This window comes from Pyrus communis, chromosome 17, assembly GCF_041283825.1.
Source record: "Pyrus communis isolate YQ-2024b chromosome 17, ASM4128382v1, whole genome shotgun sequence".
Lineage (NCBI taxonomy): Eukaryota > Viridiplantae > Streptophyta > Magnoliopsida > Rosales > Rosaceae > Pyrus > Pyrus communis.
In genome coordinates this window covers 23,207,237-23,222,995 of record NC_142581.1, presented here as the reverse complement: position 1 = coordinate 23,222,995, position 15,759 = coordinate 23,207,237, and the positions used below count along the sequence as shown (strand labels likewise).

At 39.6% G+C, this 15,759-nt stretch overlaps 2 protein-coding genes and 1 pseudogene across 3 annotated transcripts; 1 reads left to right on the top strand and 2 right to left on the bottom strand.

Moving 5' to 3' along the window:
• Positions 1-2,446: 2,446 nt before the first annotated feature.
• LOC137708934 (patatin-like protein 5 pseudogene) lies at positions 2,447-3,505 on the bottom strand (annotated as a pseudogene).
• Positions 3,506-8,020: 4,515 nt separating this feature from the next.
• LOC137708935 (RNI-like superfamily protein) lies at positions 8,021-10,040 on the top strand. Its single transcript, XM_068448093.2, has one exon. It carries the CDS (start codon positions 8,109-8,111, stop codon positions 9,864-9,866), a length of 1,758 nt encoding a protein of 585 aa, XP_068304194.2. The 5' UTR covers positions 8,021-8,108; the 3' UTR covers positions 9,867-10,040.
• Positions 10,041-10,072: 32 nt separating this feature from the next.
• On the bottom strand, positions 10,073-15,219 carry LOC137707887 (S15/NS1, RNA-binding protein). 2 transcript variants are annotated; one of them, XM_068446821.2, is made up of 5 exons: positions 14,042-15,219; positions 13,190-13,275; positions 12,732-12,843; positions 11,255-11,307; positions 10,073-10,536 (listed from the first exon to the last, which is right to left on the bottom strand). In XM_068446821.2, the coding sequence occupies exons 1-5, from the start codon at positions 15,009-15,011 to the stop codon at positions 10,357-10,359; spliced, it is 1,401 nt and encodes a 466-aa protein (XP_068302922.2). In that variant the 5' UTR covers positions 15,012-15,219; the 3' UTR covers positions 10,073-10,356. The 2 variants fall into 2 exon arrangements, with proteins under 2 accessions (XP_068302922.2, XP_068302923.2); XM_068446822.2 differs by having other exon boundaries at positions 13,190-13,272; positions 14,042-15,215.
• Positions 15,220-15,759: the final 540 nt, after the last annotated feature.

The window sequence follows — 15,759 nt, the reverse complement described above, 5'->3', positions numbered from 1 at the left end:
TTGCTTTCATGTTCTAGGACTCTAGGGCGAGAGGCGTTCTTTCCTCAGCTGCAATTGGTCAGGTGCAAAGTCAGCAATGTATTAACACCACCACCACATCTATTCTACACATCCAACTGAGCTCGATTGCGAGTTGACGTGCCTACATTCACAATAAAAACATAGTTAACTCAGTAATTGCTCAACTTGTGTGCGACATAAGTTTTCTCATTTTTAGGGTCTAACAGTTTCTTACAGTCTGCATCAACTAAAAAAGAAGATTAAATTGATTGGGATCTTTCCCCAACTGTTTTTCAGTACAAGCTTGAGAATTTTATTATATATCAGTCTAACAAAATTAAGGAAGCAAATGTGTATTCAATAGCATGCACATAGGGATGCAGCATGCAGGACACCCCCACCATATTTTCATTTCATTTCATTTCTTGGTTGTGTTGTAAACATTGGCACTTCAAACTAGGCAACCCACTCCAGCCTTAGCCAGAGGGAGATGTAGAGAGACTGATGTTCACTGTATCGATTTTTTGACGTGATTGTCACACGTTATTATGTATGTATTTTCCTTACAACGCTTAAATATATTTTGTAACAATATATTTGAAGTGTATGATGTATTAACAATGTCGTTTATATATATTGTAACACAACAACTAATAACAACACATGATAGTGTAAAAGTTGCTCCAAAATATCAAATCCATATTGGTAGATTCTTATCTGATTCATAGTAACTCGGTAACAGCAGCACATAAATGCAGACTGGTGTGGATTTAAAGCATCGCACAAGTTTAGCAGTTGACTTCTATACACCACCTCATACTAAACCAATTAGAAACATGTTTGACAAATATTTTTATCTAACAAAAGTCAAATTTAGATACGAAATTAGTGATAAGATTAAACTCAACCTTTTGTTCTCCGTATATAAGTTTGAACCTCTCAAAGTACGAAAGAAAAACGAAAAACATGCACCAGAAATGAAAGCAAACATACTAGTCATTGCGAGTATTTTAGCACTGCTTCTGATCACAAAAACAATAACAGATGCTCAGCAAGTTCCTACACACAAGGAAGTAGAGGAAGAAAAGAGATCAAGAGGCACTAGAAGCAGTCCCAGAAGAAGCAGCAGAAGCAGAAGCGGAAGCAGAAGCGGAAGCGGAAGCGGAAGCAGAGGTAGAGGTAGCAGTGGAGGAGGAAGAACAAGATCAAACTGTGATCCCTTATTCCAATACCTATTTGGAAGCTGTGGCCAATGGCCTTTCCCTACCAACCCTTCCCCAAACAACCCTTTTGCCCCAACACCTCGACCACCGCGAATTCCGCCTTCTCCTCCTACTCTCCCCTTCCCACCTTCACTCCCATCTCCACCACCAGTAGTACTATCTCCACCCCCACTAGTGTTATCTCCACCACCAGCGGCACCCCCACCCGTAGCCACTGCTCCACCACCGTCATCACCGCCACCTTCCGCACCACCGCCATCATTGCCACAGCCTCCTCCGTCCCCGCCACCACCCTCTCCACCTCCTCCACCACCCTTAGTTCCCTCACCCCCTCCACCATCTCCAAGTCCACCACCACCACCAGAATTCCTCCCCCCACCAATCCCTTTTGTATTTCCCTCCCCACCACCAGATCAATCGATACAACCACCGACCCTTCCGTGGCTAACACCTCCACCGTTGGTACCAACAACACCAGCGCAACCAGTTTTTAGTTTTCCTCCACCGTTAGTACCAACAACACCAGACCAACCAGTTTTTAGTTTTCCTCCACCTACACCAGACATACTACCACCAGGTGATGACACTAGTACTACTCCATCACCCCCACTTGTTCCTATATTTACATCACCGCCGCTGCTGGGTGATCCGCCTCCATATTCGTTTGCACCACCTATTATATCAACCCCAACCGTACCAGACCCTGGTGTGATTGATCAGCCACCGTTTCTTCCGATTCCACAATCACCAGAAGTCTTTCTGCCACCCCCAATTCCTGAAGTGCCCTTAACTCCACAGGAACCATTCCCATTTGGGTCCACACCACCAGCACCAGAACTCCCTTTTCTGCCTCCTGTTGATAAGCTTCCACCGGCGTTTGATCCACCTCCAATTCCTGAAATGCCCTTAACTCCACAGGAACCATTCCCATTTGGGTCCACACCACCAGCACCAGAACTTCCTTTTCTGCCTCCTGTTGATCAGCTTCCACCAATGTTTGATCCACCTCCAATTCCTGAAGTACTGCCCTAAAACTAATTTTTTTTTTTTCGAAGATGGCTGCGGCTAGTTGAATAATAATTTTTACAAAAATGTACGAGTGCTTTCTTTTCATATATTTACTGTGTCCTTGAGTAATCAGATATTATTTATCTAAGAACTGTTTTCTCACGAACAAGACTAAGGAAATTATTTGCGTTTGAAGAAAAAAAATTTCCTTCATGCTATTGAATCTTTATATTGATGAAAGTTGAGCTTCCATTATAAAACTAATTAGCAATATGGGGAGTAGCCCAAGATCATATAAGCACATAGCAAATCTTGTTCCTCACCGATGTAGGACAACTCTCAACACACCCCCGCACGTGTGGCGGATTTTCAAACCTACACGTGAACAACAATTGGGTGACATGAAGCGTGTGTGGCCGTTCAGCTTCACACGTGGATAACCTTGCTCTGATACCATGATGAAATTTGAGGTTCTACCATAAAACCAATTGGCAATATAGGGAGTAGCCTAATATCATATAAGCACATAGCAAACCTCCTTCCACGCGGGACAACTCTCAACATATACATATAGGGAGCTGTGATTCTGCACTCAAGAAAATAAAACTATCATGCACTTCTCTAACTAAAACAAAAAATGAATGAATGCACAATAACTTTTGTTTTGACTTTTTTGCAATTAATTCAACCAATTTTTTTGCAGATAAGATCATAAGAACTTGCATTGATCTGTGTTCACGTTCATATCGATGCTCTGTGGCAGGGGCGAAGCTGATGAAGGGCTGGGGGCACGTGCCCTCTCTCATTTTTTTTGGTCAAAAAAATTAAAAATATACAAGTTTTAAGTAATTGTAAAAAAAACTACACCAAATAATCTCTTCTTCATTCAATGGAAGTCTAAGAGTGTATATATGTACCGGATTGTTGGTTGCAAGTTCACCATCGACGAGGTTAAATGCTCTCGGGATGCCATTTGATGGTTTGTGCTCGAAATAGTAAAGAGGGACATAGTATGGTGCTGCGGATGTGCCAATACAGACATATGCTAGCAGAACATCCTTCGATTCATCACGTTTAACCTGTGAGGTGGAGAAGATGACTGATTGGAGAAACTTGACATCATAAGAGGGGATGATAACGTTGGTTAGAGTTTCACGACGTGTTTTCCTGATGATCTTGTTGATTCTGTCATTCAGAGCAGAACCATTGTATTTGGGGCATAACACTTCTTTGTCGACCAATGCCACGAATTTTACCGCCTTTTCTACCTCCATTGCTATCCATACCGCTCATTCCTTCAGTTTTTCAAGCCATCCGGATATGCGGAAGAACCTAATTCATCAGTTCAATTTGTAAGGCAAATACATAGAAAGAACTGTTATCAACATTTTAAAATAGTCTCATCTTTTGGTACATACACTAGAGTGGGTTTTGCTTGGTTCGGGAGGGAATATGTGTCAACTCCCATCAAAATAAAACTTTATGATTTCATGTGCTTCAAAATAAATCTTTGAGTCAATAACAAAAAGATTTAGTTGAAGCCCCTAAATGAATTCTCAAAAAGTGGCGGTAGAGTCCTTGTAATGGAATATATAAAACTATACATGTTGGTATAAAATGTTACATGCAGGCAACAACATCCAAGTTCATAATTTAATGTTGTCCCGTTATCCATATTTTATAAATATATTAAATCTACATATATTTCACGACATGGACAACATGAGAGGTTAAAACAATAAAATTAAAAGTCAAGCAACTTATCTAAGAGGAGATCATGCAGATGCAGATGGTATACAATTTTTCAATGCTTTCCAACTATAAATTATAGTTGTCCTACTTCCAATTGAATATAAGTTAACGACACAACCCTTAGTTGATCAAAATCAACTATTTTGAATTGAAACTTACAAGAGATCATGGTTGAAATGGGTGGGAGATAGAGAGAATGAGACAACAATATGTGATATAGGTGCAATGGAAAGAGGCATCAATTCATGATTTTCAACAAAATGGGCATTCTGTCAGTTAAAATTTCAAAAATAATATATTAATTTTCCATTTTAATCGGGTCTATATTTATAAACCAAAATACCACGAGTAATGTTAAGGAGACCAAATTTTTTAAACCAAATTTGCAAACTAAATGATGTGGTTGTAAATGATTGGATTATTAATTAAGTGTCGATTAACATGCTTGTTTCTTATTGGTGACACATCATTTGGTTTAAAAAATTTGGTCTCCCTAACATTACTCAAATACCACATAAGGGAAAATAGAAAGAAGGAAACAAAGTGAACCCAATAAGAAAAAGATAAATTAGAGTGCAAATCTGAAAAAAATAAAAATAAAAAAAAATAAAAAAATAAAAAAAAGAGAGAAAAGAGAAAAGTGGAAATTGCCGTTATGATTCAAAGAGACGAGAATGAAGAAAAGGTGGTGTGTTGGGGACTTTTAGGTTAAGATGGACTTAGGCTTTGAAAGCATCCTCTTGTCTCCCTCAGTTCAGTTTTGTACCAAATCCTGGAATATCTCAAAAGGATTAGCACGTCTTAGGAAATATCTCAGTTGAATTAATGACTCAAAGATAGCATTGTTAAGCAAATAATGACTTGCTCAAGTGAGGCATGATGTGGAAGCTAGAAGTTTATCAGTTTAGCATGAGAGAGAGAGTTGGCATGGTTGCATGGTGTTCTTGTTTGAATAATCTCGGCTTCCTAGAGTGGTAACAAGGTTTCTGATGGCTAGTATGCTTAGAGGAAGGTTATGGAAAACACTAAGGTTGCAGGGGTGATGCTTTCTGGGATTTGTGGCTGTTTGCACTAAGGGAGAGATTTTCCTAACTTGGTGCAATACAATCCACCTAACTTTCTAAGCTTTTCTCTCTAGGTTGAGTTCTTGGATTTCTCTTAATGGTTCTAACCTCCCTTTTGTAGGATAATGACCCCTTTCTAGGATTCCTAAGGAATCTCTAATAATGACTTGGTCTTCTTCTTCTTTCTCCTGGTCTCATTGTGGCTTTTCTTCTTTGTATAAGACAGATATATATTGTTGGTCTCGTAAAGCTTGCGTTGGACTTTCTTCCGAGGCGTTGCTTTTCTGGGTCAACTTCCACATGTGTTATTTCTGGTAACGTGTCTCTTGGCTTTCAAGCATTGATCTTCAGCGTGAGCTAGGAAATGAAGGTCAACTTCTCTATTAATTAAAATGTCTGCTTTGCTAGGCTTTCAAGTGAAATTAGGACTAGGATTTGGTCCCTTCCTAACTAGATTGGTTGGTTTGCTAAGGAAAGAAAGAAACTAGGCTGGTCTTCTCTCAAACTTGCCCATGTGGACTACAAAGGTTATTGGCTTAGATCTTTGGGCTCCTAAGCAACCCAAAGTCTTCCATAATCTTGACTCCACGTAGGCCTATTGAACTTCCGTAACGATCCACACCAAAATTCATTTGGCAATCCCTGAGCACGTGACTTGGGCTTATTTTAGCATGAATAGTGATTTAAAGTGATGAGGTTTGGCGTGATGTAGATGCATGGATTTTCGTAGGCATAGTGTGATTTCTATCTGGTTTAATAACTATAGCGTGGCATGATTATAAGTAATCATTTTTCTCGATTCTATTCCCTTGCATGTGTTTAGGCTTGGTTTGGGGTCTTTTATACGATTGGGTCTTGAGATTTGGTCGGGCTTGCATGTGACATTTTGGGGTGTCAACAAATTGCAAAGCTTACCATTACCGTCTTCGACCAACAAGAATGAGTTTGGAGAGTGTTTCAGAACGTTCAAGAGTGCAACGCCCTTAACTGCTTTCTCGTTCTACAAAGTGAGTGTGGTTGAACGAGAGAGACAAAGCGATAGACTGAAGCAGAGTGACTGAATGAGTTTAGTTGGTAATTCATTTTTCTTTTTTATTTCACGCCAAACGACCCTTAGAAAAATATTGGGCTTAAAAAAACTTGGGCTGTCTGCGAGAAAATATTTTCTCACTAAACCCTTATTCAACCTCATTAAAATATTTCTCACTGTATGTATGAATAAAACATCGCCGTATTTGAGACATTTGGGAAATACAGCAAGAGTGCCATAGTGAGACTCATTTTTCTTGCTAAAAATTTTATTCAGCGAGAAACGTAATAATTTCCTAGCTAATATTTTGGCAAGAAGGAAAAATAATTCCCACTAAACCTAGAGGGTGATGAAAAAAATTTCCACACTAGCATGGAGATCAAAGTGAGCTCACTTTTTGCTAGAACTCGAAATTTTCCTCGCCGAAAGGAACTCTATAGAGAGAAAGATAAGTTTCACGCTAAAATGTTTCTAGGTAAATGACCGATTTGTTGTTGTGGGTAGAGACCTTAACTTACGGTCTCTCATTGGAAATACGCTAAGCAAGGTGGTGTTGGGTCGAGGAAGGGCTCGAAACTCGAGAACATAAACCTTAAAGACGAGACTTAGCATTCTAGTGTAAGGCTTCTGACCAGAGACAGAGTTGAAACCTTAACTTAAACGAGGACTTTTCAGCATAGGACTTGATACTTAATATCTAAAATTAAAAATATAAATCTCAAAGCTACTATTTAGATTAGATTAGAGTATCGTTCAAATAAAAAAAGAGTCAACTATATTTCAATAATTTTCAAAATTTTGTGCCTCTGGCATATTTTCTTTAGGTTGAATCCTGTTCTGTAGATACTTCAATTGTAAACATATTTGGGGTTTTAGGTCAATCAGATAGGTATTTTTAAGGAGTGAAATATCACACCCCTTGCTATTCAAGATACTCTAAATCAATTTAGTACTACGATCGATTGCATTGGCAAAGACATACTCGATGAGCACGAAAACTAGATATGCTGAAAGAGTAACGATATTGTATCACATCATCTCGATGAGAGATATGGTTACTAAATGCACTAGAAATAGTGTGTTGCTTTTTCTTTTATGGTTTGTGTTGCCTTCCATGAATACATGCTGTGTTGGTATAGAAATTTTTTTAAAATTTTTTTTTTTTAACAATGGTATATTATTCTAAGGGATGAGGAATAAATTGGTAACGAACTCGACATTCATGAGATTCGATACTAAGACGTCTTACTTATTAGTGAAGAAGAACAATTGGTTTCCTTCTTCTTCCTTCCTCCATTCCTCTGCAACTTTGAGATTACATTCTCAGTGATTTCATGCTTTAAATTCAATTGGAAATCGAGCTCATTAGCTTTGAAAATAGTAACAAAATCGATTACAACTCTCAAGAATCTACGTTGGATTCTTTCTCTCAATTCCGTTACAAAGAGAGCATAGTAGCGTGTGGAAATAGCCGTTACTAGGCATCACACCTCAGCAACATATGGACGACATCGTTGTGGTAAAGGTCGTAATATCAGAGGAATCATTACTCCAAGTCATAGAGAGGAAGGTCATAAGCGTCTATACCGTAAAATTGATTTTTGATGAGAGCGGTACCAAATCGAGGTAAAATCTAAATACTAGATATGACTTCAAAATAACAAGGGTTAAGTTCGGCCAATGAAACAATGGGTACATGCTTCATCGTCGAGAGAAAAACAGTTCGGATCACCAGCTAAGGCCCCTAAATGACCGCTCAATGATAAAGGAGGTAAGAGTGCAAAGACTGCGAGGAGGTTTGCCTAGAAGCTAGTCACCAAAATTTTCAAAATTTGAAACCAAAATTTCAACTTTAGAGAGTGTGACCATATTTGAAATATCATATACATGATATCATAAGGTCTTTTTATTTATATATTTATTTATTTAAGTGAACTCCTTCTTAAAGCTAAAGCCCGCAACACCCACCCATCCACATCCACATCCACTTCTAGCGCTTCAGCTTCTTCCAAACCTTGGAGAAGAACAGCAATGGCAGAGAAATCTGCAGATTTGCCAGAAGAATGCTGGGAATTGATACTCAAACAGCTACTGCTAGACCTAGACCCAGACCACCCCTCTCCCTTCAATTCACTATCTCTCGTCAGCAAGCAGTTCCTCTCCTTCACCAATCGCCTTCTATCCACTCTCAAACTCAAACGCTCCGATCCAGCACTCCAATCCCTCCTCCCTCGTCTTCTCCGACGGTTCCCTCGTCTCAAACACATCGACCTCGCCAAATTCCATGGCGACATGAACCCAATTCTGCATCAAATTGCGCTATCTGGGTTGAACCTAGAATCCCTCAACGTTTCCGATCAGGCGACTTTACCCGCGGTTGGTTTAAGATCATTGGGTTCGAAATTGGAGAATTTGAAGAGTCTGAACTGCTCCAAAATCCGATGTTTTGGGGATTCTGATCTGAATTTGATTGCAGATTCTTTTCCACGCCTTGAAGAGCTTGACATCGGCTGGCCTGATGATGAATATGGTTTCTCCCCAATTGGGGTTTCAGATTCCACCCCTCTCTCGAGGCCGATATCCGATTCGGGCATCTTATCGCTGTCGGGGAAGCTCAAGAGCCTGAGAAAGATCCACCTCTCTGGTAATAGCTTCATCACTGATAAATCGCTTGTGTTCTTGTCCACCAACTGTTTGTGTTTATGCCAAATTGTGTTGAACTTTTGTCACTTCATAACACTGAATGGCATATCTAAGCTCCTCTGTGACTGTCGCCAATTGAATTATATTTCGGCTAGTAGAACTGGGAACCTATCCTTTGATGTACCACCTCAAGTACCATTCATAAGCTCGAAAGCTTTGTTGGCTATTGATCTTTCGGGTTGGATGATTTCGGATGAATTTCTGGATGCGGTTGCAGAAGCACATTTGCCTTTAAAGCAGCTCATTCTTTCTGGATGTACAAACTACAGTTTTGCTGGAATTCGGGTTTTGTTGAGTGAGTACCAGTCCCTTGAGTACTTAGATCTTGAGTCGGCACATTTTCTCAGAGACAAGGACATGGCCGAGCTATCCCTGTTCCTCCATAGTATCAGATATATTAACCTTAATTATTGCAGTAAGGTGACCGATATCACCTTCTATATCCTCATAGCAAGCTGTCTGGTTTTGAACACAATGGAAATGGCAGGAACAGGTATTGGGGACGGAGACATTGAGACGGATTGTAAGGCAAACAATCAAATGAAATCGCTGAACTTGGCTCAAAATAGCTCAATAGACGATGCCTTTTTGACAAGTTTCGCATCTATTTTCCCCAATTTGGAAGTGCTTGATTTGAGCGGCTGTAAGGGAGTATCAGAAGAAGGCATTGTAGAAGTACTAAAGAGATGCTCTGAGATTAGGGAATTGAAGATAGATGGTAGAGTGAGGAAGAATCTTAGTTTACTCCTTGAGTTTCAACTTCCGAAGTTGACGGTATTGAAATGGATGCGTTCGGGAATCGATGATGAGGCACTGGCTATGATTGGGAAAAGATGTCCCAGCCTACAGAAATTGAACTTGTTGGGCAGCGGGAGTTTGACATCAGAAGGGGTGAAGGGAGTGGTGAAGAACTGCAAAGGGCTGAGGGAGATAAATTTGAGGTCTTGTAATAATGTCAGTGCTGATATTGTTTCGTGGATGGTTTTCTCTTCGTCGCTGAAGAAAATAGTTCCGCCTCCTGGTTATGTTCATACCGAAACCCAAAGGAACTTTTTCTTGCTTCATGGGTGCCTTGTTTGTGAGTGAGGCAAACGAACCACACATGATTTATAGTACTTCTGCAAAGAAGAGTGAAAAGATTGTATTTGTGCCTTTTAAGAGTAGAGATGTGTGAAAGGGTTGTATTTGTGCAAGTTTAGAGTATGTTTTACGGACGGTTTTCGCTTCGGAACTATAATATTCAACCAATTTGCATCCAAACCAATCGAGAATGAATTCAGATCTTTCATTACGCTTAATATAGCGAAACTTGATAAATTTATCCCCTAATTTGTAATCCAATTACAAAAATTCCATTCTGTCGGCGAAAAAAGAAACGACCAGAAATCGAATGCAGAGTGAAGTCCGAAACTTGAAGAGAAATAGCAAACAAAAACGAAACGTAGAGATAGAAAATAGAACTGAAACTAGCACGGGCCTTCAATTTCGCTTTTCTTCCCTGCAAAACTGGAAGAAGTAATGGTTGACCGGGCACGAACCAAAATGCTGAAGAAACGGAGAAACAGTGCCGACTGGTCTAATTCTTGTTATTTTCCTTGTACCGGAGACCAAGTTTAGAAAGAAACTCTGGCTTGTCCCGGAGACCAAGTTTAGAGAGCACAAGGCAGTAAGAATCCCAGTCAGTTCTTCGAAGATACTTCAATAACCTCTTCCTCTGCTGCACCATCGCTTGAAGACCCTTCAGAGAATGCTTGTCCTACATAAAACAAATATGCAAAGATTTTACATCGAGTAATAAAACAACTTGGCACACATTCGGTATCCTAAAATCCAACACCAGCATATGGTTTTTTACTTTTTTGGTCACAAGGAAAACCCTGACGACTCATTCCTGTATTGGGTACAAGGCAGTAAACATATCTCACAACCCATATCTATCGACAGTAGTTTTTGCTCCAGTGAGGTTTAAAGGGAGTACTTAAGGCTAACAATAACTATGATAACAGCTATAAGAGTAATGGGAGAGTGGCAAGTATGTACCAGACATGTATGTTGGTGTCTGAGCGTTAGATATGTATTTAAAAATGTCTAGTACACACCTCTGTATTTACAAGAGTGCGGAATTTGGTAAACAGAATCACGAGAAACTTATGAGTGTAAACCCAAACACACCAGCACCTAGATAGTTGCACACTAGTGTCAACATCTGTTTTCAAGGTCAACTTTCAGAGTAAAAGCTAGGAATAGATACATTGCGTTGGTCCACCCAACATGCCGACCATTAACTTTATCTCTAATTACTTTGGACTATTAAAACTTCACAAATTATCTCAAACCCAAGTCAAAGTTGTAGCATGTAAATTGTGCACTAGAAACAGAAAAGAGTCAAATTGCCTCAAATATTAGCATGACGATAAATTTATGAAATATAAACGTGAAAGCATAAAACAGAAGATTATTGGTTCCATAGTGACCTTTTTATGTAAAACTGAAGATAGATGCTTGATCTTTGTTGTCAATTGTGCCACTGCAGAGCAACCAAGAAAACAAAACGTTAGTTAACCTTCAAATCAAGTGTCAGAAGGGGTAAACGTGCTATGTATGTACTAATTTCAGCACAGTTAAACCCTTTATTTTTCCCCAGCAAAAGGGGTGTGGGGTTGAAGATTTTTTCTCTTCAAATCAGTTCTTGGTCATCAACCATTTTAACAGCTAAAATAATAAATCCCGGTTTCAACTTGTTCCTTTTCTCCCCTTCTTTGATAAGCAAGACAACTTTTTTTCACATAAAAGTGTCTACTGTTTCTGTCTCTTCGTATACACACGGGAGCTGTGTTCCAAAGGAAACCTTTCACTGAGCCAGACATAATTAACTGAACCACATAGAAGTAGAGGAAAGTAGATGACAACTCTGAAGCTGAGTATAGCAGAAAGTGGTGAACTGATTCCTAGCATTTTTTCAGCTACAAAGTATTTACCCAAAATGACATCTTGAAATTATCAAAGGTGAGGACTCTACCCCACACCAAAGACCAAGCAAAGAACCACTCTGGCAGTATTCAAGCTCAACAAACGGCCCTTGACAAAGAGTATGCATGACAACCAATGTTATTTTTGTAGAATATACGAACTTAAAACACCCTTATTGAACCCCACCATCTAAGTACATCTCCAAAACTCTTGAACCTTCGCTACATAAAACATTTCTTCCTATTTGTCTGTTTAATTACTTTAGTTAGCTCCATTGATGATGGAAAGGTGCCTCGAATTTTTTCTTGTTCTGATGTTTATTTACCAAAAGCAAAAGTCAAGGGGGCTATCACTCGGTTAAAATAATAAGAGGACACAACCCTGTGATGCAAACCAGTGTCAACATCTTTGTGCATGGTAACCTTTCTCACCTTTGTCTTCTCTACGAATAGTATAATGTGATGGCAAAGAATAAATATTATTTTTTTGGATGAATCCAGGGTATCCCCCCGCACATAGGCGAGACTAATCCCTCGTGCTGGGTCGGACCCCATTCGCGGCCGCGCGGCGGGGGGGGGGGGGGGGGGGGCGGGGTGGTGGAGGAAGCTCTCCCAATGCTGGCTTCTCCATTCACAAGGCTCGAACTCAAGACCTTGCTTAAGGGGAACAAGCTCCTTACCACTTGAACCACCAAGCATTGGTAAAGAATAAATATTATAACAACAACAACAGAGCCTTATATAGAAAGAAAACTTTCAAAAGATAACAAAAATGTTATGGATGAAAGGAGATTGAAAGATTGTTTGCAAGTAAATTGAAAAACCCAAAAGAAAAAAGGAATTAAATTTCTGGACAATTCAAAAATTAGCTTGAATGTATGTGCCAATGATAAAGATAGAACACTTGGCATGATGGACAAGAAACTCAGAAAAATTATTCTGCAAATAAAAGGTGTAATGAACCCAAAACTAAAACCGATACCTTGAACTCGAGCAGAACCACAATCTGACTCTGACATTTTAAACTCATCTCTAACTTTGGCAAGCTCAAGTTTCAGGTTTTCTGCAGAAGACATGTTATCTGGATGGAAATACTGCATAAACATTTTATTAATATATTAGGCACCAAACTATTGATCAAAATTAACAAAATTTGCAATGTAGAATTATTTCGTGTGAGAATCACGACAATTCAAGCATCTATTAAGTGAAAACCAAAATTTTTCTGAGCTTTCAAACAGATAGCATACAACATGAACCAAATAAGACCTCAAGTGATAACAGACAGTCGTGCATACTATGTGTTGTTATGAAGGCTGATTAATATTGAGGACAACATCATAGCACATGGTGGAGTAAGGACAATTGAGTATTTGAATTACGTGAATCTTGTGCAAATTCTTAACTGACGTGTAAAGTTAACAGAAAAGCTATACTTGCCTTTTCGACCAAATTTTCCTTTGGAGGTTGCAGCATAAAGTTGGGAGTTCGACCTATATGTGACAAGACATCAATTCTCTGGACTGCTGCAACAACAGAATCAATCAGTAAATTGCAAGATACGCATCAAATAAAATAAAATCGAGCAACACAATTTGAAACTTTTGTTGTAGCTTTGGCTGTAAATTAAAAATTTTAAACATACAAACCAACAAACTGAAATTTGTTAAGTCACTTTTCTACTTTACATTGTGATAATCCAGCACTTCGATTTGGAAAGAAAACATAAGACAGAACTTGAGCCAATTCCTGTACCTAGTCCTCGTTTTCAAATTTTAAATCAAACTAGGAAGGAAAGCAAATTAGTTTCAGTTGGGGAAGATCACTATATTTGAAGCACATTTAACTTACTCCAAACATGGAAAAATTTCACGCGTAGTATGAAAGCGAACTTAAACCTATGAATTCTGTAAACAAACGAAAAACATAGTACGTAAACAACACAATACTATAAAATTCAAGTTTATCCCAAATTGTCAGAAACAGAGTACCAGACTAGACTCTACCTTGTCATTAAGCCTGGAGCCATTACAGTCATAACAAACTTTGGAACTAAATCCAAATATAATTTAAAAGGTTCTTATTCAATAATTAGCGATACGGAATTGTGGCTCCTATGTAGCAAGAAGCACAAAAGTTTTTCCAGAAAATGGCTTGTTGAGCAGGAATCTGTTCAATTTCATCCCATTCCATCAGTACAACATCTCAGCAAACAGACTGCTTAATTCAAGAAGTGAACTTTTCAAATAACACAAGACAATAAAGAAATCCAGCACAAAACTGCTCACTTACTCGATGATTTCTTCGCCTTTTCCTGGTCCGACATCTGCAACTTCACCAAGCTTTCCCTTAAATCCCGGAATGTAAGGTTGCCAATGGCGGCCTGAGTCTCCTTCTCTTCCATCTCCCTCAACTTCATCAGCCTCTCATTTAACTCCTCCAATGAAAACCATTTTTGCCCCTTCTCGTCCGGCCTCAACTTCCTCAACTTCTCCCCCAACTCTGCATAACTGTACATCTTCACGAAATTCGTCTTCATTTCATTCGAGCCATTTTCTGCATTTTTCTCCTCTCTTAACTCCTTACCAAAAATCGACGACGGCAAAGGAGTGCCAGTCCCACCGATCACATTCGGCTGGTTCGGCTCCAGGCGCAAACTCTCTGTATACCGCGACAATGACAAAGGGTCCTTTCTATCATTTTGCACACTGGGATTCTTTATCTTCCTCAAACTCTCTCGAATCGTATCGAAAGAGAGCTTCCGGTCACTATTGGCATTGCCGCCTTCGGCCTTGCCAAGCACATTTCTCTTGTAGAGCTCTTGAAAAGAGATTTGCTGTGGGAAACCTGGAGCCGTAGAAGAATGTTGCGAAGCTGCAGGGCCTGATTCGGTGGGGTCCGGCACGGAGGTTCGGCGCCGGTACTCGGAGAGGTTTTTGCGGATTTCTTCCAAGGAAGCAACTTTGGAGGTCCTGGAGGGAGAAGGGTTTGGATACGAGGGGTTTTGAAGAGTGGGTCTTCTCTGTTCCGGCGGCGGCGGCGGTTGTTGCTGCTGTTGATGTTGCCTGAGGCTGGCTTTGACGTCGCTGAAATAGGAAGACAGAGAGGAAGAGTGAGATTGGGGATGTGCGTCGGTATCCTTCGGGTCAGATGGGTCCTTTGGGTCAGATGGGTCGGAGGAGGATGAGGATTTGGTGCAGAACAGGTGGGTGAGAGATGGGTTCGTGAGGTTTCGGTGCCTGGATCTCAGTTGGAGAGCCATTGTTAGCCGAAATGGATGATGGCCTAGGTTTTGGAATTTGAGGAAGACGAAGATGTAGACGAAGAAAACTACAGGGTTTAGAAGGGAACTTGGGTTTTAGTGACCGGTTTTTTGGCGAGGTCAGACCGGGTTTGGCTATGTGGCAGTTTTGACACTTCCAAAACCATGTGTCATTAACTCAAATTTGGAGGACCAATTACAATCATTTACTTAATACGATGATTATCTAGCGGTTATATATGATATTTTATCTATTTTGCTGCAAATCTGACCGTTAAATAGTAAATGTATAAAGTAAATACAAGTATCTTAGTTCAATATCAACTTTTAATACATCAAATGTTGATTATGTAACGGTGTTTTTCAGATTGATTGGATAGAAAACAACGTTTACTCTTCATTTCAAAATTTTAGAATCAAATCGGATTATTCTTTCAACTTCAAAATTTTTAAGAATATTTGAAATCTAAATAATCTTCAATGGCGTCTCGGATATCATTCGAAGGGATGCGTAGAGTTTCAATGGTCATGCCTGTTCAAGTGTTTGCAACACTACCTCTTTCATTGTCTATCTTTTTTGGTAGTGCTGTTTGTGGTATATCCACGAACTTCTTTCAATTTCTGATAGAGATTGGCGGCGTTCGTGTCTAGATGATGGGATTTTCCTTCATTTAATATCTGCGGTGCTGCTTGGTAGGATTTTTGGCTTTTGCTGGGGAAATCGAAGCGGTTTGATTGGGAAATACTA